Below are 24,709 nucleotides of genomic sequence, written 5' to 3' on the forward strand. Positions count from 1 at the left end.
ATCCACCCAAAGATTAACAGAGTGTGACCCAGATGACACAGAACTACAAATATACAAGTAAACACAGCATCTGACTCACTAGAAACGACTAATGGCACAGCACCACATGTAACAACAAGACAGACTCATGAGGCACTGTGTTGTGCACAGGATGTGACAACATCCGAACACACAGAGGATATTTGCAGAAGTTAAGGAAGCATATTACTAAAAATGTATAAACAACATTTTGGGTATGAGGTAAGGATTGCTTGCATATGGCATGCCCATACTGTTTTTAGACAGTCGTCCCAGGACGGGTAATTGCAACAGGTAAAATGCTTCAGCTGAAGCATGGGGCAGGGAGGCTGCTGTGCTGTGAAACCGAGGAAGGGGCAGACAGATAAATAACCCTTCCTGCCAGGATGCCTGCTTCCTTGAAAGAAATGCTAATGTGCAAAGCTGGTCCATCTACAAATGTAATGGTGCTTGGAAGCCGAATTGGCTTTAATTGATGAAATATCTTGATTCTTCCTGATGACGCAGATTTATTCTTTTTGACGGGTGTTGCAAGGGAGTTACCAGCTGAGCTCTGAAGTGTGTGCTTTTAAAGAACAGTTCTAAAAAAAAAAAAAGGCGCTACATACAGTTGGGTATTACTAAAATCTATACTTTGGAAGTACTTCTTTATATTAAACATTTTTGCACATTTTATAGCAGCCTATCCTATTTTGTGTGCAGAGACAGCCCTTCATTACATGTGTTTTTCTATTAAATAGATTATCTTTGTTTTATTGACTCATTTCTATCTTGGTGGGCACCGATCTGCTGCCCTGGTCTTTCTTTATTGGTCGTGTTCTCCGCCTGACATCTATATCCGCTGAGCTCTTCTGCAGCTGAGGCCCATATATGGCAGGAAAGAAAAGGTTAAATCATTCACACCAAGTGTGTCGAATGAAAAAAGTAAATGCAGGAGAGGAGCCAAGTGTAGGCCGTTTGCTTGCGATCATCTTTAAAATGTGTTTCTGCTGTCATTAACTGGGATCTAACTCGAGGCACCACCCAAGTTGGTCAAAGTATACTTATTTATCAAATACAGCAGTGCATGCCTATTGGAAGACCTTATTTGATTAAACAGAAGTTCTGTCTTTATAATTTAAACCAATCAACTTATATATAAGGAACAGCGATCACTGCTCTTTCCTTTAAAATCAATCGTTGATTGGTGTTCTATTTATCAGAATATAGGCACATGCATGTCAGCACACATATATAGTAAGGTTGTGTTTAGCAAATTCAAAGAACATGGTATTTTTTTGTGGCCAAAAATTATCAGTTGCAGACCTCAGCTTGCCATGCAATCTCTTTTCTCTTGTACAGTGCATACTTTGAACTGAGTTGCCTTCAGGCCTTTATAATGAGCCACCGTTGAGAGGAACGACAGTGCGCATTTCTCACAATGTCTGCCAGTGGGTCAAAAAGGTGTTCAGAATACTTGGTCATCCAAACCTTGGCCTTTCTGCTGAACAAAGAGCAGTGGTCACTTATTCCAATTGCAATAGTGATTCTGTGCAACTCTGTCTGAAGAAGGCACACAGTTGCCAAAATATTGAGAAGGCAAAAATAAATGAAAATGCAGTTCTTACAGGTGAGTCGGTGCGTTGTGTGTTTTAGGGCCGTGAAGTGAATGAGATGCAAGGGAGTGGATTCAGGAGTCAGTGAAAGGAGGCTGCTGAAGATGATAAGATATGCATATGGACGAGATGTGGAGAGAAAAGGATGCACATGTCTAACGTAAAAGGAGCATAACAGGCATGATTGAGACACTCTGAAGGCTACTACCCATTCCACAGGCCTCAGTAATGTTAGTCCACAGTCTCTCAATTTCAGAATTGAAGAATTTATTTATTGAATGAACCTTCTTGCTTTCTCAAATTTGTTTGAAAATGCATTGTGCCCCCTCTTTTTAAAAAAAATTACCCAGGGGGAGAACGCCCCCGAGTCCACCTTATGACGGTCAGGCTCACTTGCTATGCTTGCTTGCCACAGGGTGTTCGTCCCAAACATTTACGCCCCACCACTTTCAAATGCCATCAGCTGCCACTAGAACCAATAATCTCTCATTATACTGTTATGATCTGAATTAGCCTTTTTGTTGCTCTTTGAGACCAGAATCCCTTGTCTGCCATGTTGCTGTCTGCCTGCCTAATGTGGGAAATAAATCAATCATTTCTCATTTACTTTGAGTTTAGATGGCTGAAGCGTCTGCAGCTCGCTACAAGGACATGAAACCTCTATCGCCACTTGACGGCATTCCTGTTTGCTTGAAAGAAGAAATTAAAGTGGTGAGTAGTACACAAAATGTAATTGCTTCACCTTTGCAAACAAACTGTGATGGGATAGTGAGCTTGATAAGATATACTGCATATTGCATCTTAGATGTATTTAGGTCACTGGCAAAGTGAGGGTTGAATACATTGCACCATGTTGTGTGTGAATTGTGGGAAGTCTGTGGGTTCCATGCATCATTTTGTTGTGATGTGTATACATAATTCATGGACAGGCTACATTGTCCCTTTTTGATTTCTTTGTCTACCCTGTGTTGCAGATGGATTTCTGTGCGTCTTGTGTTTGTTTTCCATGGTACATATACGTCGTAGGCAGGGTGGGTGCAGTTACATGCTGTTTACTGTGGTTTGTGTTCTGTGTATGGCAGCTGAGGATGTCTGCTTGTGCTGGCTGCAAAAAGAGAAGTTTATTATGTTTTGTCTTGTATATTTTGAAAAGCTGAGAACCGTAGGGCTGAGCTAGTGTCAATATCCTCCTGATGGGGTGCTATAACATGCAACTTACTTCAATAGATCTACTTAAAAGTACATCTGCCTGTCAACTTCTTAACTTTGTAACATACTGTGTAGAGAATCTGCATTTTGCAGGATAGGATGAGTTTACACGGAAGGAGCCAGCCTAAGATAATCACAAAATATTATCCATGAGGTACGGTAAAGAGAAACGAGATGCGTAAGATTGCATAGCCATTGACATGTAAACAGTCTTACGTACTCATTAGGGTCTTGCTGGAAAGCTGATCTCATTTCCACTTTCATCTTTTCACCCCCTGTTATTAGGAATGATACATAGACATTGGATCATAAAATGTGTGTGCTCAACATCTGTGCATTGATTTGATGCTTTAAACTAATTGTCTCCCGCCTCCCATTTTGTAGACCCAGAGTGAGAAGACCCAATACCAGTGTTAGTACCTTCAACACAGTAGCTATAGAGTGACAAAACCAGTCTGGAAAGATTCCTTTATCTAGTATTCTGTATAAATGCACCACAGATTTGTTGTTTTTCTGTAGCTGATGTACCTGCCTCATAAACTACACCTTACCAGCCTTCAAACCTCCACACCGCCTCCCAGTGGCTAGAGGTATCGCCATTAAACAATGTGCATCATACATTCTGCTGCCTATGGCACTGAAGCACATTTCCTTACATATAAACTCAGCAATTACTCCCAAGGCCAACATGATAGGCCAACCACTGCCTTTGGAAATTCTTGCACTGGCAGGAACCTTTTCAATCCAGACTGCCAAGCTCTAGAACTTGATTCCTTCAAGAATAAGGTGTCAAGTACCTGAGTTCTGTATAGCCTTACAAAACTCTTTCTCTTCACTTGATAGTATGATAGACACTGCTAAAGAATATGATAGGTACTCGCATGTACAACTACATGTGTTCTCATACTTTTCTGCAACATCCCTTGCCGCTACAAATTTGCCACACCAAGAATGCAGCATGTCTCTGATTCCTAAGCACCACACCCAACACTCACTACTCATTAGACATATTACACATCCCATGCCCTTTCAACATGCACTCTGAGAATGCCTTCCTGGAGCTTCCTATGAATCTGGTTGCTACAAGACCTCATCAGGAGAATGAAGCTGTATATATATTCAACACTGTAGTACATCACTGAAGTCAGTGTGTTGGCTAATGAATTTAAAATAGCCCCAATCTGTCTCTCCAGAGGTTGCAACCAAATACTGCAATATATGCTTGCTTAATGGCTTTTTAATTCTTAATACATTCCTCCCACACATCCAGTAGTACCCAGGGGGAATCAAATTCCTGCAGCAAATAATGGACTTCAGTGAATGCCCTATCTGAGGCAGCTTTTCAGCAATGTGTTTTTGCTGGTAGGTGTTACTTATATTGTGAAGTTTCCTTAAAACCATCATTCTGAATCTAAGATGTAAGTCGCTGGAGGCTTCCGCACCTAATATGCTACTATTCAAAGTGTGCTTCTAGTTTTCTGCAAAGGGACCTAGTCTGCTTCATCCGAAAACATAATAAAGATTTATCAAACCTGAAAAAATGCACCAGTCAGTTGTATATCCCGAGCATTAAAATGGAAACGATTTTAAATCAGAAACGCTACATTCCAGAAATTTTGGTTTTCTGTTTCTCCAGCTTTCTGAGTGTATTTGTCAGGGCATTCATTGTCCGAGCCCACAGACCACTTAATATTATTACAAGTGTAACCAATGTGAGTATTGTTGTACGCTTGTTCTGTGCTTAGGAGCAGATTCAGAGATTTTGGCATGGTATGTTTTGCTATAACCTTTACCAGGGTCATTACCTGGAATTTGAGTTGTTGATGAATTTACAGTTTTTTAAATTCTTTAATGCTGGCATTTTATCTGGGGGACTTGTCTTTGTGTTAGTGTACGAGCACTGTGTCCATGACTGCAGCTAATGTACTAGCTTGTGATATCTTCTGTAGACAGTTGTGTGCAATCTGGCTAATTTGATGGAGAAAGGGGCATTTTAATTTGGAGGGGAATGGTTGTACATAGCTTATTCACACTTAGACTTGTTTCCTTTCAAGAAAGCCTTGAAGACATATCTGTTCGGCTAAATTTCCTCTATGGAGATGTACTTGGTCGTCCATATCTGTTTAATGCACTAGATCAATGATGTGCTCAATGGACGTAGATCATTAATGGCAGACAGTTCAGTCATGTTACCTGAAGTCACGCTTTGCCATCACAGATTGCAAAGTTGTAAGTTTTGTAAAAAATTACCTGGGGCCACCCTTAAACTGTGGATGTGTCGCTGTGGGACAGAACTCACAGTTTCATTCCTTGAATTGGTGGAACTAACCTCATTTCTCAGTGAGTAACCTGATTTATGTCAATCTCTACAAGTCTATTAATTGCAGATGAATTGTCAGGATCCTTTTTTGGAGCATTGACAAAATGGTGTTCATAGGCTGAAAAAGAACTGCAGAAAGGTTAGGTTTGTGAATGGTGTGTGAATGTGGTCACTGACTTAGGCCAGCGTCACAAGTTCTTCCAACAGACATTTAGAGAATGAGACAAGCTGCAGTCTTATAAGTATCCTGCACCTAGCAAAATTCATCTCTTTAAGAGCTAAAAGCCATGTTTTAATTCCTGCACCCACTGGCCATGTGAGATCAATATCTAGTTTCCTTCGACTTATTTAAACATGATGTCAGAGGATCAGTGAAGGTTTAATGAACTGATAATGGGTCTTATTAACTATATTAAACTATATTATAGGGATGAAGACTAGTGGGAATACAGCACTGAACCTCTTACTGCAAATACTTTGCAATTCCTCAAAACTAATCAGTATATCTGAGCAGCTCATTCTTGGTATTAGAAAGTTCATAGCTGCAGCTTAATATTACTGAACACGAAATACTATTTCATAAATGACGAAAATATAGGCCTCTCATTTACATATCATACTTACAATTTACATAACAGTTTTCTCATGATTAAAATCCATATGTTGCTTGAAACCTGTTGCATTGGGAAAAGCACAGAAATAAACAGACATGTGTGATGGAGGTTTTCTGAAGCTGCAGAATTAAACATTCAATTTTTAATGTACAGTCTGTGCAGGTCCTATGCCAGCTCCCCCCACTGCTCGTAGCCTCTGCCAGCCTCTGCCCACTCTTCTGAGTAGGTGCAGGGTGCTGCAGGGTATTTTTGCTGCATGCCTGTTGCTGTTTTTTCTTGTGTTTTGCCTTTCTTTTGGGCCTCTCTGGTCGTCCCCCTGCCCCCGCTGCCTTTCCTGTCTTGCTCTTTCCACGGTTTTCTCCTCCAGCTGACCTCCCACCTCAGGACCTACTTAATGGCACTTGCAGTGTGTCCGTGCAGCGGGCACGCTGCTGGTGTGCCAAAGACAAGCCAGTCTGTGCCTGGACCGCGCCCCAGGGTGCGTCCAGCGCCAGGAACCCTGGCTCGTCCACCATCTGCCAATACTTTACTGCCGAACTCTGGCCCCTGGAACCGTGACAACCACTGCTGCATCTCCTCTCCCAGGATGACAGTCGGACCCCTCACATGCCTCCAGTGTCACTTCATGAGACCCTCACTGCACCCATACTGCTGCCTTCCAAACCAGAGAAACAACTCCAATGCCTGCTGCTCAACGCATGATCCCTCTGCAAACACGCAAGAGAAATCTGGGACACCATATCCACACTCAGACCAGATCTCATGTTCATTACTGAGACCTAGCACATGCAAGCCTCGGCCCCCGACATTACCTACGCCACCCTGCAAGGATACAAACTGATCCACAAAGACTGCCACAACAAGCACGGAGGAGGCATCGCTATCTTGCATAAGGACAACCTTCCGTTGTCCACCTTTGAAGAAGAGATGTCTTACCTCATGGAACTCTTAAACTTCAGAATCCAAATCGACGCCAAAACTACCATCAGGGGAACTCTCGCATACAGACCCCGGGGCGACCTCATCGCCCCCCTTAGACATTGACGCAACGGACTGCCTCTTCCTCTGAGACCTCAATTTCCACATAGACGACCACAACACCACCAATCTCCTGGACTACCTAGATAACATCGGACTCAGACAACCAGTCACCAGCACCACACACACTGCGGGGCACACTCTGGGCCCCATCTTTACAACCAGCAAAAAAATTAAGTTCTCCCACACAAGGAAGCTCACAAGGACCGACCACCACCTGGTACACTTCTCTATAACCAGACCAGAGCCATACAGCACACCCTCATGCTCCCCCTCAGCAGATGGGGAAAAGTCACAGAGGCCCAATGGACCACCGCCTTCCAGGCCAGGCAGCTCTTCCTCTCCGGCAACCTTGAACAAGACGCCGGCAATCTCTCTGAATGGATCATCAACGGTGCCAACAAAGTGGCCCCTGTAAGGAGCTCTTCCCCCAGAAGATCCAGCAGGCCTGCAAGGTGGTTCACCCCTGAACTACACACACTCAAGAGAGATTGCAAAAGGCGGTGTCGAGGTAGCAGGGACCCCGAAGACCAGACCCCTTTCAAAGTTGCGCTGAACAAATATCATGTCTGCCTCAAAGAAGATCGCCCTACTCAACCACATTGAGGAGAGCAACAACCACCCAAAGGAACTCTTCAAGATTGTCAAAGAGTTCAATTGCCCAGCAGCCACCCGAAAACACAATCCAACCCACCCACGCCCTCTGCAATTCACTAGTCACCTACTTCCATGTCAAAATCACAGCCATCTACAGTAAGTTTCAACCACAACCCACCAGCATCAAACACCTTTTGACCCCATCCGAGGACACCCTCAGCTACTACATCACGGACTGGAGGCAACTATCCATCCTGGAAACAGCCACCCTCATGACCTCAAACCCACTCCGGCTATCCCAATGACCCATGTCCATACTACATCTTCAACCTAGACCAAAAGGAAATCAGCAGCATCCTCTCTCCCATCGTCAATACCTCCATCAGGGCTGCCACCATCCCCAAAGTATGGAAACGAGCAGAGGTCAAGACTCTGATGAAGAAACCTTCCGCGAACCCTAGTGAACTCAAAAAAGTACAGCCCCATCTCTCTGCTCCCTTTCTCACCCAAAGTCCTGGAAAAACCCATCAACAAACTGCTTTCCGAACACCTGGAAAAACACAACCTACTTGACCCCTCCCAATGCGGCTTCCGCTTCAGCCACAGCACTGAGACCGCCCTTATCGCCACAACAGATAACATCAAGTCCCTCCTTGACCACCAAGAGAAATCGGTCCTGATCCTCCGCAACCTCTCTGCTGCATTCAACACCATCTTCCACTTTACCCTCACCGCCAGACTCCACCACATCGGGATCCGAGACAGGGCCCTCAAATGGATCTATGCCTTCATCACAGGCCGCACTCACCTTTCACCTCAGAACATAAGAGCCACATATGGGGTGTCCCTCAGGGATCCTTCCTCAGTCCCACTCTCTTCAAGGTTTAGGTGACTCCGCTGGCCAAGATTGTTCATTCCCATGGACTCAAAATCATCTCTTACGCCGACGACACCCAGCTTATACTTTCCCTCGCCGAAGACCACACCACCCCCAGAGACGACTTCAGCAACGCCTTGATACCCGTCACTGATTGGTTGAAAACCAACTGCTTGAGACTGAACACGGACAAGACAGAAGTTATTATCTTTGAAAGCAATATCTCCCCTTGGGACGACTCATGGTGGCCCTCCCCACCACCTCCGCACCTCACACACCCTCCTCGACTTAAGGAAAAAGCTCAAGACTTGGCTCTTTGAGGAATAAATCGGACACACAGCGACAACTATGAGCTCTTGGATACCCCCCTCCCCCGGGGCGATAAGCTGCGCTTTTCAAATACAAATTCATTCATTGATTGAAAAGAACCCATATTATATTTCTCGTGTCTGTAAATGTAATTAAGTGCACAATACATATTAAATGCATTTTATGACTGAAATATTGTTAATATTACTCAGAAAGGACATCTGCCAGTGGGCTAGGTTTTAAGTTCAGAAAGAGGACAGCGATAGCCTTGCCTTGAGGTTAAAGTCTAGAGGAAAGTGGTGTGATCTGGTAGGCGCTTATCTCTCATTGAAGTTGTCCATGACTAGAGAGAATCACCTAAATAATCTGAGCGAATGCCCTAAGTAATTAGGACATTCTGTCTTGTCACGGACAACTCTAGGCTCTGTGCCAAGTCGAAATCAACTCTGAAGCATGAGGATTACGGTCTAGTGGACTTCATATGTGCAGAAACATCAGCATGACCACTGATGAGTTTGGTCGAAATTCATCAGATGGAGTAAGTGAAGTGATAGTTTGAGGGCCAGGGATTTTTACTTCTGCTGTCCTTTTCTTGGCTTGGTGTCCCATGGTCTTAGCATAAATAGACACTGGCCTTTCTGAACGTAGTCTAGATTGTATACAGAGTGCCAGGAATTGGCCAACAGAGTATTGTATAGTGCAAGTCATAATAATTTCTATTCATGTATTCTGCATAATCCAAGAGCTTCCTTCCTTGGCCATGTACTTTATGTAGAGCACAGCTGTGATATTTTAGGATCCATCACACGTTTAGTAGAAGTAGATTGTACTGTTCAGTGACTTGTGCCCAGCAGAATTCAAAGAGTTGTTTTTGATGTGCTGATCCCCCAGGTTTGATACCCTATCAGCTTGGTACTTGATTGGTCTTTTATCTCTGTTTGACCATAATGCTTTTTAGCCTATGGCCCTCTCTAATTTGAAACTAATGAACTAAAAGACCACTTTCTTTGTGAGCATCAAGTCTACTTGCTGAGTGGTGAGCAGGCGTTGGATGATATTGGCAAAAACATATTCTGCAGTGTTCTGTTAAGATTGTTCATACTCCTCAAAATTATCAAAATGGCATCAAGATTTTGGATGACTCCAGAAATGATGTTTCCATTTTGTGTCAGCTCAGCTCCTGGAACTTTTGCAATTTGAATGTTAATTGTCTCTCCTTGTTTTCCACGACCCTGAAGTCATTTCTAAAAATTCTATTGCTCATTGAGCAGCATCTTGCATTTTAGAGTTATATACTATATAGGGGCTCTTATCTTTTCTGGGATTAATGTTTACGCGGTTAGGCCCAAGATAGCATCAGTTGTTTTCTAAGCTTGTTCAGTTAAATCCCACTTTTTCGGTAAGCATCATGCACAGCACATCATAGGACAGTCCTTAGTTATGCCGCAGTGAGAAATGTCTTTTCTTGGTCTCTAAAAGGCTTTAATTTCGACCCTATTAACAATGCTGTTTATTTGTAGGCTATATAAAGAATGTACTCAACTATGATGGGGGGCAGATCATGTTATAAAGCTGCACAAAATTAACTGAAGAAAGAATAACAAAGCCATGAGTACAAACATCACTGAAAATAATATACAATAGGGTAGACATTAAGTAAAACATCTCTCTAGGGAAGGATCATGTGCATGTCAGGTCATGTGCAAGTCCCAGCAGCATCAAGCCATGGATGTCTGCAGGGGCAGGGCAAGGGTGGGTGCTTGCCTCACCCGTATTTAGGTACAGCCTGGTGTGCAGGCTCACAGTGCAGCGTAACACTACGACCGCTGTAATGTTATAGTGCCTGCACTAGTACAGCCGCTGCCCCTGCCAAAAACAGTCTGGGATGTTTAATCAATATGGTCTTCCAAAAGGGGGCAGTGGCCTGCCCTTGTTAAAGCATGAACAGGTCATTGGAAAAAACCTTCAAGCCCACACGAACAGTAGGCTGTGTCCTCCTTGCCATGAAACAGGCTTACCTGTTTACTTCTTCGGTTTCACTCTGATCTATGATTTAAGTTTCACGAGACAGACTTTGAGCCTGACATATGCATGATTCTTCTTTTGCAGGTTCCATACCTTCATAAGGCGGGCACAGCGTATCTCGGCACTGAGCCAGAGACGGAGGATGCTACAGTAACCAGGAAACTGAGAGAAGCTGGTGCATTGATTATAGGTGTGTCAAACATGCACGAACTGGGCACTGGAACTACAGGATGCAATCCAAATAGGTGAGGTGCCTCCCATGCATGACCGCTGCCATGTGAGCATGGGCTCCCAAATCATTGATCGGCAACAAATTCCCCAAACCAAGCTATTAGAAAATGTGAGGTGTGTCTTCAGAAGTGAGTTAATCCTATAGTGTCCAGTCTGATTATTGTTCTGCTGAATGTGTTTTATATTATTTTCTCTGAAGCCAAGATGCCCTTTTTTTGCTGCACACAGGTTGACAAAAAAAAAAAGATGGAGTCAGATTCATTAGTTGCGCAAAACCATATGTTCGACCTAGTCTCCTATAATAATCAAAACGCTGTGTATTGACTGTTCCCATCACACGTAGAGAGAAGTGTGAATCCTTGTTTCTTGGGAGAGGATTTCCAGTGCGACTGCCATCTGTTACCTATGGGTTGTTTTGTACTTTTACATTAGAAGTGTGGAAATTCAGTAGTGCAGTAGGACATGGTATGTGTAGCTTAAGGTACCTTCTTTGTACGTGGCACTCAAGCCCAGTTGGGTGGAGTTTTCACTTTATAAGGCAACAAATAAATAAAAGAAATGCCAAGATAGATATGCTTGTGTCATGTTACATGTAGAGTGTGGCAGAGGGATATTATGTGGCTATTGTACTATGATATGGACATTGCCAACATAAGGGAAAGAACAAAAATCAAAAGTACATCTAAAGTAGTAAAATTCAGTATTTGAAATGGGTGACTATTTAGTATTTAACTTGCAGGAATCTGATCCTGATCGGAAGATCCAAAGCAACCAATTTTCTTTAAAAAAAAAAAAAAAAAACTGATTAATTTATAGTTGGTAAAGCTAGGAGCTTTCTATCCAAATACAGTAAAAATGTGCCCAGTATGATTCAATATATAGAAGGCAGAAGGAAATAAGATAAAGCATTTTGACAAGCAAAATAAAATGATACTCAAAGAAGTAGGAGCTTGAACTACCACCGATGGAGGCAGTTTTGAAGGTCCAAGTGGGAGGATGGGCTTTCAATGCTCTAAAACTGGAGCCAAGCAATCTTAGTGCTGTGATGCATGTGGCGATCAGACCAGTCTACTTGAAGTTATTTTGATGCATCGAAAGCCACAGAATGGTTTGCGTAAGTGAACATATTTCGTCAATTTTTATATTTTCAGATTTCATGGCACCACCAGGAATCCGTACAATCCGCAGCACTACACGGGTGGCAGCTCCAGCGGTTCCGCTGCAGCAGTAGCAGCCGGTAAGGGTTCTCGTCCAGGGGTGATATGTTTTACTGATAGCATTTTGGAATGAATAGTAACTAATGGGTGGGGCAGATCCTTAGCAATGTCTCCTTCTAATCTCCATCCTTGTGAGACACCATAGATGAATTCATTAATTAGCATCTTAAGACTTCAGTAAGAGTGGGCCACTAAAGGCTTGTTATTTCTCTGCCCCGCAATTAGATTCTCTTTGTGAAAATCAAAAATGCACAATGCAGATGGGCCCCTTAACTAATTTTGGGAATTTGTGGGCTACCTGTAACAAAGTCCTTGGTGGTGATTGTTGCTTGGGTATGTGGTCATTGTAGTATGTATGTAGTATGTATGTAGTCGTTTATCAGACGTATGTTGTACACGTTCACCATGAGCGCTTGTGGTAAGTATGTTCTCAGTTGTGTAAAGTTTTGAGTAATGAATAGCACATTCACGATTATGCAGTATTGGTTTTGCTCACTGAAGCCAACACTGCCTTGTGAGAATGAAAAATTACCAAAAAACCAATTCACTTAAATTGTAATTCATCGTAATGACGTCACTGATTATTACTTCAAAGAAACTTTTGATTGGGAATAAAGTTGTAGAGACATAGTGGAAACAGCACAGGAAGGAGAAGGGATCTGAGCGTATGAAGGTGTTGGGAGCCAGAGAGCAATAGCTGAAACTATGTGACTAATAAGGGCTATTTACTGGTGGCCTGGCGGGATGCAGAGAGGACAAAGGGACAACAGATTCTTCATCTGGTGTATGTAGGACTTGCTTCTAGCATGAAAGCAGATGTGTGGGAGTGTTTACATTACTGGGTAAATTACAAGGCTAATAAAAGTTATTTGTTTCAGTGAGTTTTGGAAAATAACTCCAACAGAAAAGAAAGATCCACAGTTAATTTTGGTTAGCACAATGAGTTTTGTGCTATAAAACAGAGCTTTTGCATTTTGAAGGGGTGACTTGATACAATGAATCTTGTGTTTTTTTTTTAAATGAAAACTGCAGTTTTGTGGGTGATCAATTAGCAGACATATTTATCAGAAAGATGCCAGTGGGTTAGAAAAGGGTCTTCTTTAGGCAGAAACAATGCAAAGATCAGCTTTTCTTTTCCATTTTAGGTACATTTGAGCACTATTCATTATATATGTTTCGTGTAACAGCCAATATGTCACTTCAGAGTTCTAACTCTCAAAGGGTTTAAGTAGTTTCCCTGCAATACAAAGAAAAATCTATATGGGAGTGAGGTGGCATGGACTAGTGCTATACCACATCCCAAATAATTATTATGAGAATTTTGAATCTGACCAAAAGAAAGTGGTAAGCGCCATGTACGGCGTTACCCATTGGCTGTGTGTAGAGATTTAAGACAGTATTCACACGCTTGTTGAAGAAGTTTGGTTTTCCATAATCTCTAAGAGCTAGAACTTTGTATGTGTTTTAAAAAATTTATAGTATTTCATAGCCTGGACCCTTGCACTGTGAATGACTTATCCACTTGCTTTGTGCTGCCTGACCTTTGGTTGGGCTTGTTGACAGGGTGGTTGGATCTTTTCACCAGGCCTTGTGTGTTGATGCAGAGAACATTGTGTTGCATCCTGTAGTCGGGGTTGATACATTTTTGGCAGGTTTTGTATGTTCAGGCATAGCCTGACACTGGGGTTGGTACCTGTTGCCTCTGATGTAGGGATTTTGGAAGACCCATGTAGCCTGCCATCTAGCAAGGAGCATTTCCAGAGTGGTTTGTAGGAGTGGAAGGAGTGGACAGTTTGGATTTCCTCCCTTGGACCACTGCATTAATTAATTACAATGTAACACAAATAACTTGCTCAAGGTTGTGTCCTGTTTTCATCTACAGGGTGCAGCCTCTATGGCTGCTGGCTGATTAAATGCTACAATCTTTTCCTGTATTCTCTACATTATTTATACCTGTTGGGCGCTACTGAGGCATAAGCAGTTTTCCTTTACCCAGTGACAGATCATACCCAGGCTGTATGTGATTTGACCAGGCGTCAGTGTTCACTGTACATGAAATAGATGGGACTCATCCACATACATCTAAACTATGATGGGTTTCATTTTAATTACTCTAATAGATGGAGCAAATTAACTTGGAAGAAAATGTAGATAGGGCAGGTCTCTAAGGCGAGGCACATGACCCCCTCATCTTGGACGATTTGGTAGATAAAATTCAGTTAGTGGCTGTAATTTAGGTGGAATCATTAGATCTTTTTAGAGTAAAAGTTGGGATCTCTGTACACTCCTTTAACGATCGAAGCACAGGCTGCCTTTTGTTTTGTAGTTTGCAGAGTGGTGAAGGTGCAGAAACGCTGCGTGGTGATCTTGTCCTACACAGATGAGATACTTTACACTAGGAGTTTTAAAATCTGAATGAAGGCTGTGGAGTAAACTGTGGTGCAATACATCTGAAGTTGTGATGTTTCTTTCCTTTCCAGAATTACACTCACGAAAGCTAGATAGTGTCTAAATATGCAAAAGTAGAGTTTCTCTAAAATGCTATTGCCATCAGATGGAATACTAGTTTATTTTATGTTTTTGTGTAGCACATCGCAAATCAACATAGGTGTGAGGGCACTTCACATTAAAAATGAATTGAACAGAGGCAGTCGGGATTACAGTTCTATAGAGCCATAAAATCTCCATAAGTGTACGTGTTAGGTAGCTACGCATGCTAAGGTGTAGAAAGCATAAAGTCGAGGTTAAATATGCTTAGGTCTCTGGATAACAGCATCCGGAGGTGTTTAAAAGAAGTTCTTTTCAATCCATTTCTGAATAATGTGAAGGGTTGGGTATCCGTAGGTTTTTAGGGATAGAATTCCAAATTGTGAGGGAATTCTAAGAGAGAGAGGGCTTCAGTGTGGAGGATTTCTTGACCTTCAGTAGATTCAATCTTATGAAAACCTTTTCTCTTGGGTTTTTATTCTTCATCAGAGATGAACTTAGAGGCAAGGTGCAGAGCCTTATGTAAGATGCAGGCAATTTTGTAGATACTTTGAGCCTCAAGCTGTAGCCACTGTTGTGAGAACCGAATTGGTTTGATGTGATAGCATATTTCTCTCACCAAAGATGAGTCAAGCTGTGGAATGAAGCGCAGCTTTCACTTTTAAAAGCTGGGGCTTGGGTAGGCCATGTATTTGTTCCTAAATATGACTGTGTCTTGCACCAGAGGTCCAATCTGGGGAGAAAGTGTCTGGCTAGGATTGTATGGTGACCTGCTGTTTGACTAACACCTTGTTATCAGAGTCTGCTTTGAACTGAGTCCATTAAATCACCCAGGAATGGAAGAGATTAGTGGGCTTGGAAATAGGTGGCAAGTAGGAAAAGGGTTGAGCTAGTGTTAGTTTTCTGGTCTGGAGCGTGTTAAAAAGAGTAGTGAAAATGTGGAGGTTGTTATTGGAGGACGGAACCGCGATTTTGCCATTGTCAAGAATAACTGTGGTGTTTGCAAGGTATACGTGTTTTTGTTATAAAGAAGTCTGAGGGTCTAAAGTCATGGTTCGTTGGTAAAGGAGGTAAAATCAGTTTTCATAGGGTCAGATCTTAGGCTATGATGCTTGTCAGCAGTAAGTGTTATTGGTTCTTTAGCAGATCCTTGTGTTAAAGGCCTTTACTTGCATTTTTGGTGTGGCCAGTGGGATAAACAATCTTAGGGGTGTTGTTGCCTGGGTTTAGGAGCTTAAGAGGATACTTGTATTTGGATTTAATTGGGGATGCCATAGTGTTGACGAGGATTTTCTGAAGAAGTTTATCTGGTATTTAAAAAGATGGTGTCATATGGTTTAGTACATTCCTATCTTGACTTGTGCACAGGTGTTTAGGTTCACAATATCCTCAATGATGCACGAGCAAGGTGTTAGGGCACAAACATGCTGAGAATCTAGAATGGTTCAGTGCATTCCTATTATATTGAACATGGTACATATGCTTATGCCTAAATTCATAATCTACTAGTGAAAAATCTGACACTGTCCTGTGCATTTTTAAATTCAGATGGTACCAACCAGCCGGACAATTTAGATAATCTGCATTGCTTTATGTGCAAGTGCCCAGGATGAATAAAGTTTCCAAAGTACAGCTTTGTTTATACCACCTGTCAGCTTTGGAATAAATTGCCATTTCATCTGAGAAATCAATCTAATCTTGTTACATTTTGGAAACAGGTGAAATATTGGCTTTTTCTTTCTCCTTTTTAAAATATGCTGCCTAGCGGTTTCTTTCATTTATATATCAGTTTTCAGCGCCAAGACACCCTCGGGTAATCACGTGTTTTATAAAACTTGTTTGTTCTTTCATTCATTCATAAGAGTGAGATTAAAATAATCTAATACAGTTCATAACATTCCTATTTCATTGAACCTGAATAAATAGGCTAGGTTCACAATAAATTGGAATTGAAATTGGAAAGGGCAGCATTGCGGCCCATAATCCCAAATAGGCAGGTTGCCCTTGGAAAGAGGCCCTTTGGAAAAGACACCCTGACAAGGACACCCAAGAGGTGGATGAAAATATAAATTAAGATGCTGCTGCCCACAGTCATTGCCTTGAGGGTGTGAGACTTTGTTCTTGCTTGCAAACTTCAAAAACACAAACAGGAAAGGGTGTGAAGGAAGTCAGAGTAGCCGGCAAAGGAGGTCAACAGATTGAGTAGAAAAGTGAAAAGATGGATCAGAATTTTTTGCTGTGACCTTCAAGATTTTAGAGTTGAAAAATGTCATTACATCTTCTTAGCATCTTGCACCACAATGCAAGTTTATAAAGATCTCCAAATCAATCAGTTTACAGAAAATCTTCAGTTTGATTCCCTGCTATGTAGTTGCTTCATTTATTCAATTTCTATTTTAGGCCTTTTTGCCCTTCTTGTCTGCTTTATGACACCCGCTTGCCTTCTTTGTCTGTCGGTTCTGCTCCTTGAACATTCCAACCAGGTCTTTTTTTAGCTGCTGAGATCAACTTTTTACCATTTGTTTGTGGGTTTTATTGCCCGTTCCTTTTACTTTTGTGGCACTGCCCCACTGTAGTGTGTGTTGGTTACACACTGAAGTAGAAGTACATAATAGTCTCAGCTGAAGGGGTCTTTAGATTTTACTGTCTTGCTGTTTTGATCTCTATGAACATGGTGGTCTTGAAGTGGGGTCTTTGTCATTGAGTTTTGTCATCAGGGAGTTTGAGATCTGCAGGTGGGGAGGCATTGCTGTATTAGTTAAGTAAGACATTTGTGAAAGTTCATGGGTTCGCTGTGCTTTTTATTTTCGAAATTAGTCTGAATACTACAGCTCCTGGCTTTCTACTAAGCTTTTGGTTTATCCCTAGAAGGGTGCTTTGGTCCCTGTGTAGTTCAGAGCTTAATTCCATAAAACATAGTGAGCGAGTTATTACTACTCAAAGTCCTGCAATCTAGCTTGAGTCAGAGTTCCTCTTATTGGGTTTGTCCTAGTATCTAGTGCAGTGAAGCGTAATAATGCATTCTGTTTTTATATTTCAGGTCTTTGTCCATTGGCTATTGGGACAGACGGAGGAGGATCTGTCCGGATTCCGTCTTCTTTCTGTGGGGTCGTGGGACTGAAAAGTAAGTGTTCTTTGATGGTACGTAATCAGTGAAGTTTTAGACATTGGAAGGGTGTGCTGTCAAAAGCAGAAACCCTATACATTTGTGCTACTGCTAAGTTCTGGTAACATGTATTTGTTTATGTGGTTCTTCTTAACTGGTCAAATCTGATTATATTTCCAAAGCACGTACACCAGGATGTATTTTAAAATACCTTTAAAGTGGAGGGACACACTTTGAATAAAAAAAATGATGGGCCTGATTCACAAAAGGAACTTCAGCTTTTTTAAGAAAAATAATCTTTTTATTACATTTAAAACAGACCAAAACTTCATGGCAGAAAAACAAAGCACAATTTACATTTCAACAGCATCTTGGTTATCACTACAAAGGATGTAACCCAGCCCTCCCCCTCACTCCCTTCTCCGGTTCATATCCTGCCCTTTCATCGCTACATTACAGTGAAGCTCGGTCATGATGGCAGTAAGAGTACATAAATCACCTAGACATTCATTCAATTTTCCCCATATTTTGGACCATTTACCTGGGCAACCCCCTCCTTCATACACAACCCTTTCTGCCAACATGCACCAGTCCATGCTGGTCTTCCAGCCCCCAAAACTGCGGTACCTGGTCCACCCTCCACAGCCTTGCAATATTTCACTTGGCCACCATAAGTCCCAGCGTTACTCAAATACGATCTTCAGTACTTAAGTTGGTGGGGCCACATACATTCAGTAGATACAATTTTGGAGAGGCTTCTATCTTACAAACACAGACTCTGTTTATACAGGACACAACCGAAACCCAGTAGTGCTGAATGGCAGTGCAGCTCCACGCCATATGAAAAACTTTCCACCCTGCCCACAGCCTCCGTGACAAAGTGCAGAAGGTGCCCCCCCCCTATCTAGAAGAGAGTTGTGCAGGCGTAGTAACGCCTGTGCAGGACTTCTAACTGAACTAGGTGGAAGAAAGGTCGGATTGTGATTTTTCTTGGAGACGTGAGAGCCACAGGCCACTCATCCCCGTCTATACCCTCCAGGGCGGCCTCCCACTGCGAACAGAGCTTAGTAAGGGCATCTGGGGAGTGATTGATGAGGGGGATTGCCTTATGGGGCATGTAACCATTAAGGCGTCTATTCTCCAAGGGTGATGATTTGGGGGGTTCTTTCCCTTTGGAAGCTCCTGCTTCAGATTTGGAGGTAACAATAAGCTTCAGTGTCCGCAAGCTGATATTCTACTTGCAGTGGGGTTTAGGAGGGAAGCATGTCGTCGCCTGCTATAAATGGTCCGGAAAGACTCCCCTCCAGGATTCATGTTCTACTTGTCCATACGGTAAGCTGGTTCATCTGGGGCCGGTGAACCCAGTGATTAGTAACTGTTACTTCTTCCATCCTATAGTATTTGCATACATCTGGTAATAAATACCCCCATCGTACCAACTTCTAGTAATTTTTAGAAGAGCAACTCGTGCAGTTCCACCATTCAAGAGAAGGGTAACCATTTCTATGGTTTGAAAGTAAGCAGATGGGACCAGGTAAGGGAGTATTGTGAAAAACGAGGCAGTGCCATCATTTTTAATGAGTGCTGCTTTGCCTAAGGGTGACAAGGGGAGGGATTTTCATTGTTGCACGTCTCATCACACTCATAGCAATGGGGCCTGCAGGTTGTATTTATAGAACCTTTCTGCGTCTGCGGTGACATAAATACAGCAGTAGTGGAATCCCTCGGTAACGATGTGGGCTGCACAGCCACGGGGCCTCTCCATAAGGGACATAGATAAGGGATTTATCCTACTTGATTGTATAAATAGTGACAGTATTGGTCGAGGATACCCATGAGTATCCCCAGTGTAAGGGTAGGGTCTGCTACTGAGAGTGGGACATCATCGGCATAGGAGGAGAGCCTGTCTTTCAAATCCGCCGTCCATCGTAGACTCCGCACTAAGGGGTCTTGTCTGATCCAGGCTGCCCGGGGCTCTATGATCAGAGCAAATATTAGAGGACAGAGCGGTCAAACTTGTCTAGTGCCGTGCTGGAGATGGAACACTCTAGAGGTCCCCCCATTCACTATCACTTGGGCGAACAGGTCAGTGTAAAGGAGACAGACCCAAGTAATAAAATGTGGCCCAAATCCAATACTGCAAACATAAATTGCCAATCAACCATGTCAAATGCCATGCATACGTCAAGTGAGAGCACTAGGGCATCTTCACAGAGCTGTGTTGTGCATCCTAACACCCCATATAGGTGACACAGGTCCACGGCTGTGTTATAATCTGGCATCAATCCTGATTGCTCAGGGTGGATTAAGAATTAAATGACTTGGAGTAAGCGAGTGACAAGTAACTTTGCCAACATCTTAACCTTAACCTCAACATTTCAGCAGGGAAATAGGCCAGTATTAGGTACAGTCATCTGGTGGTTTACCTTCTTTATGGATAACCACGATATTGGAAAGTTGTTGATCTCAAAGCCACTTCACGGCTTTCTTGAACATTCTCAACATGTGGGGGGCAGCTTTGGAGGCTGTGAGCTTCTACAGCTCCATGGGTAGTCCGTTCGGACCCACTGCCTTGCCCGAGTTCAAGGCCCGGATCGCCATTACTACCTTTTCGCTGTGGGGTCCTGATCGAGGAGTGCCCTCTCAGGTATTGTGATTCTCAGAAGACGTACATTATTCTCTACTGTGGCTGCCAAGGCCGAGGCATATATGTGTACAGAATGCTCATCAAAGATGGTCGCTATTTGTTGTCTGTCTTTCACCTGGGTCCCTTTTGGTGTCAGTATCTCACCCACCCAATGATTCGCTTTATCCTTTTTATGAAACCAGGCCAGTAATTTAATGTCTCTATCTCCCACCTCATATAGCCATTTCTGGGTTGCACGGTTGCTCGCTCTAATGGCCTTCGATGTGAGATCTCGGTATTCTTTCTGTTTAAGAGTCAGGGTATGTTGTACATCTCCCTGGTCGGAGTCTGTAAGTCGAGACTGCAGGCCCATTATTTTATGCTAACTGCTCTAATCTCTCTCTTTTCTTCTTTAAGGGCTCATTATCAAAGAGACACCCGGTCCTGTTATAACCGCTTTGTAGGTCTCCCAGGTATCGGGGATTAAGTACAGGAGGACGGCTTGTCTGCAAAGGCGCAGGACCATAGATGGCCCATATCAGTGAGTGGTCAGATATAACCCTGCCAAGATGAGATAAGTCTCTGAAATAGTGTACTTGGTGTGCTAGCGTGAACAGATGGTCTATCCGGGAGAGACTGCCATGGGCGCCCGAGTGGAATGGGTACTGTTGCTCTGCTGGATTATGAGTGCCCCAGTCGTCGACCAGTCCTAATGCCGTCAAAAAATCCACCAGGGGTCTCCGTCCAAACACTGTCTGTCAAGGGGGCCAGCGAACAATGTCATCTCTAAGCATAGTGTTAAAATCACCTTCAAGAAAGCGAAGGAGAAGGGCAATCAGGTCAGCGAGGGTTTCTACGTGTAGCCTAGGAGTGAGATACACTGAAGCAGTATTAAGCGTTTTGCCGTCCCAGAGCCCGGAGAGTGCCACATACCTCCCATGCGTATCCAACCACATGTCCTGCACTGTGATTTGCAACGATTTTCGCATTATTACTCCTGCCCCTATGGAGCCCGAGGTGTAACTGGCGAGAGCTATCATCTTGTGCCCACATCTGTCTAGTGCCCGGTGAGTGTTCCCTTGAAGGTGTGTCTCCTGCAAGAGTGCAATATCTGGGGTTCGACATTTGAGGTACTGGAGCACGACTCCTCCCTTTATTTTGTCACCTAGTTCGTTGTCATTCTAGGATAGAATCTTAAGATTTGGGGCGTACTCTGTGCCAGTCAGTGTTGAAATCAATGAGGTAAGATAGAGTTTGCACCCCCTCCCCCCACCTTTACATGTATCAGTCGCCTCTGTAGGGTAGGTTTCTGATTCCTCAGGCAGACCATGCTATCTTTTCAGTTTGATCAAGGTTCATTTCTGTGGGGAAGCTCGCTGTTGTGGTAAAATGTAATCTGCTCCCATCTGCACTGTTGCAGCGGGCTCTTGTCGCTGTGGATTAGTGTGCTTGTGCCTCTGCACTCCGTCCACCGATCGCCAGCCATCTAACCAGTCCTAAGTTTTTTCTGGGGTGGAGAAGTACCAGGTTTTACTGTCTGGTATGACTCGGAGCTTTGCTGGAAAGATCAGTAAGTACTTGATCCCTCAGTCTCGGAGCACCTTCTTGACCTCAAGTTGTGCCGCATTTTCTGCACCTTGAAGTCCGGAAAGAAGGTGATTTTGGTGTTATCTTAGATTAATGGTGGTGCACTGCAAGCTGTCTGTAATATGACGTCTCGGTCCCTGCAGTTGAAAATGCAAGCGATTATTGGGCGGGGGCACTCCCGTTTTTGGTGGTGTGCCTGGAACACAGTGGGTGCATTCTACAGAAAAGTATTTAAAAAGTCCCCGGGGCCGGAGCAGCTTGATTGTGAGATCTTCCATAAAGAGGTTCACGGCCGGCCCCTCTGCACGCTCCAGAACCCCAATGATGCAGATATTGTTACGTCTTCAGCGGCCTTCAGAGTCCTCTAGGAGTTTCTCCATGAACTTGGTGGTCCCCCATAATTCTTTGACCTGAGCTTGCAGGGTCGCTGTATCCATTGTTAGGTTCTTTGATGGACGTCTCTGATTCAGTCAACCCAGTGCTGATTTTGTGGAGGTCCTCTCTCAGTAGCTTGACCTTCGTTGAAACTGAATGTATTTTAGGTTCCAGGGACGTTCCCACTCCCTGAATAGCAAACATTATATCTTGGAGGGTAAGGGAGTTGTGATCAGAGGTACCAAGATCTGTCAAGGGACTGGTGTTTGTGATTTGCGCTGCCGCTTGTGGCTCCTTAATGTAGGTGAATTTCTCTAGTTTAGTTTGCTGTGAGCCATTAGTTCCTTGTCCTCGGGCCATCTTGACTGGGTAATAGACACAATGCTGAGCCTTCACAGGGGAGAGATGGGAGGAGGCGTAGACTGCACGCGGTAGTCGCCGCCGCCTGTCGTTGGAAGGGAGGCCCTTCGCAGTAGCCTCCGTCTCCTGCGGCCTGTCAGTTTTCCCCACAGTCTATCCCTCAGCTTCTGCCCAAATGTAAGTTATCAGACTTTACCCAGATTCGTCCGCATGGCAGTTAGACACCGATAGTATGTCTGTTCAAAGAGCGTGGAGCACCACATTCCGCAAGGGAAGGCTATGTGACAGAGACTCAAACTGTGCTGCGAAGTATGTAGCAATGATAAGGGATAAGGCCTTGTCGTGTTGGTATCTGAGGTTATATGTGTATAGGAATTATCACCACAGGTCCTTTAGGTGGCCTTTGTGGGAAGTGGATATATCAGACGAGGCCCCCACACCACTGTACAGGAGGAAACGTGTCACCGGAAAACAAGGATTCAGGAAGGACTGTGTCTTTCAAGGAGTTGTCCAGTGTTGCAGGCCCTAGTGGTACAACAGCTCTTCAGTGATCCCCATGGCTGCATCAGCCATGGCGGTATCCCCTTACCCACTGTCTCAGTTTATGAAGGCCGCTGAGCTTAGCAGATGGGATGACGGCTGTGGCTCCCAAATCCTTTACAGTCCTTTTAATTTCTGGCAGTACTGTTAGCTGTCACCCATTTGCGGCCCTAGGGAGCGTCCACAGCAGCTGCAGCACCCTGTGTCAATGGTTGGGGCCATGCATGATGCAGCGGTGTCGGCCCCAAGTCATGGCCGTGCGCACGGTGCACAGGGGGGCCCAAGCACTCCTCAGGTCCGACGTCGCCAATAGTTGTTTGGGGAGGTCTCACTCTCCCCCTCTAAGGAGCCTCACTCGGGGCCTCCACGCAGCTCCAGTCCTCTTGGGGAAGGCTCTTTGTTTCTTGGCTGTGCATGCAGCGTGTAGGTGGGGCCCAGGCACACAACAGGTCCAGTGCCACCGGGCTCCAATATCGGAGTGGGGAGACCCCACTCGCCTTCTCCGAGGAGAAGCACTCTGGCCCTCACAGTGTCCTGGTCCTCAGGGGAGGCTTCTGCCACAAAACGTTGCGCCTAAATTGCGTCATCCTCAGTCAGACTGGCAGGTTGAGAGCCACCCACTCTCCACGCCAGGTCACAAATAGCTCCAAAAAAGAGCTTGCAAGGCTGCTGCTAGGTAGTAGTCTTCATGACGGTAGTTTGCTGCTTAGATGGACGGAGTGATGTACAGATGTTTGGTGTATTTAGGTTTGAAAAGGCTGGAGCCACTTTTATGTATTTTACACTTTTTGTATATTCACAAAATTCGGGTGTAAGTTACAACAAAAAAACTGTAGTAAGTCCGGCACCACACGTGGCGAATAACTGGTACTGCAACTTCTCCCAGAGAAAATTATAAAAAAAAAAAGAAATCGAATAGGAAATAAAATTAAAATATTTAAAATAGTTAAAAATATAATTACATTTAATTTAGTGTTAAAAACAATTTATAAAGCAGCACATATTTAAATATAACATTTGAATATCTTTTTTAATATAAAAATTGATATAACAATATTTTATTACATAAGTTAATATAGTCTATACATCGCTTTTAATAATGTTAATAATATTATAAAAATATTTTCTTTAGGTGTGAATTTGTTTTTATTGAAACTAAAGAAAAATAATTTTAATGTAATATATTTTCATTAACGTTTCATTTCAAAATTAAGTTAATAGTGCTGTAGGATTCGTTTATTTTGTTCTGCATTTAAAATAAATTCATACAATTAATGTATATTTATATTTTTTACAAAAATATTTATATTATTATATTATTATACTTGTTCCCCTCCACATCATGCACTCTATAATAGGTCCAGCCCGTTGCCTTCCACAACTCAACACTCAACAGGACTGGAGTTTCTTCCACCTCTACTGCATTGGGATGATCCACGTACCCTCATCACCATACACCTAAACAGAACCAGGGTCTCACCTACCCTCCTCTGCATTGGAGTGTAAACATGTACCCCCATCACCATACACTTAAACAGAACCAGGGTTTCATCTGCCCTCTACCGCATTTGGGGTGCA

The 24,709-nt window shown here is 43.4% G+C and overlaps 1 protein-coding gene across 1 annotated transcript in view; it reads left to right on the plus strand.

Annotated features, from left to right (window-relative positions):
• LOC138248826 (uncharacterized) overlaps nucleotides 1–24,709 on the plus strand; it is a 121,627-nt gene that overhangs the window by 47,065 nt on the left and 49,853 nt on the right. The window contains exons 7-10 of the mRNA XM_069202766.1: nucleotides 2,232–2,324; nucleotides 10,687–10,847; nucleotides 11,985–12,070; nucleotides 17,578–17,661. Of these exons, the coding sequence (XP_069058867.1) occupies nucleotides 2,232–2,324; nucleotides 10,687–10,847; nucleotides 11,985–12,070; nucleotides 17,578–17,661 (424 nt within the window). The remainder of the gene's footprint in view (nucleotides 1–2,231; nucleotides 2,325–10,686; nucleotides 10,848–11,984; nucleotides 12,071–17,577; nucleotides 17,662–24,709) is intronic.

The sequence above is a fragment of the Pleurodeles waltl genome, chromosome 8 (assembly GCF_031143425.1).
Source record: "Pleurodeles waltl isolate 20211129_DDA chromosome 8, aPleWal1.hap1.20221129, whole genome shotgun sequence".
NCBI lineage: Eukaryota > Metazoa > Chordata > Amphibia > Caudata > Salamandridae > Pleurodeles > Pleurodeles waltl.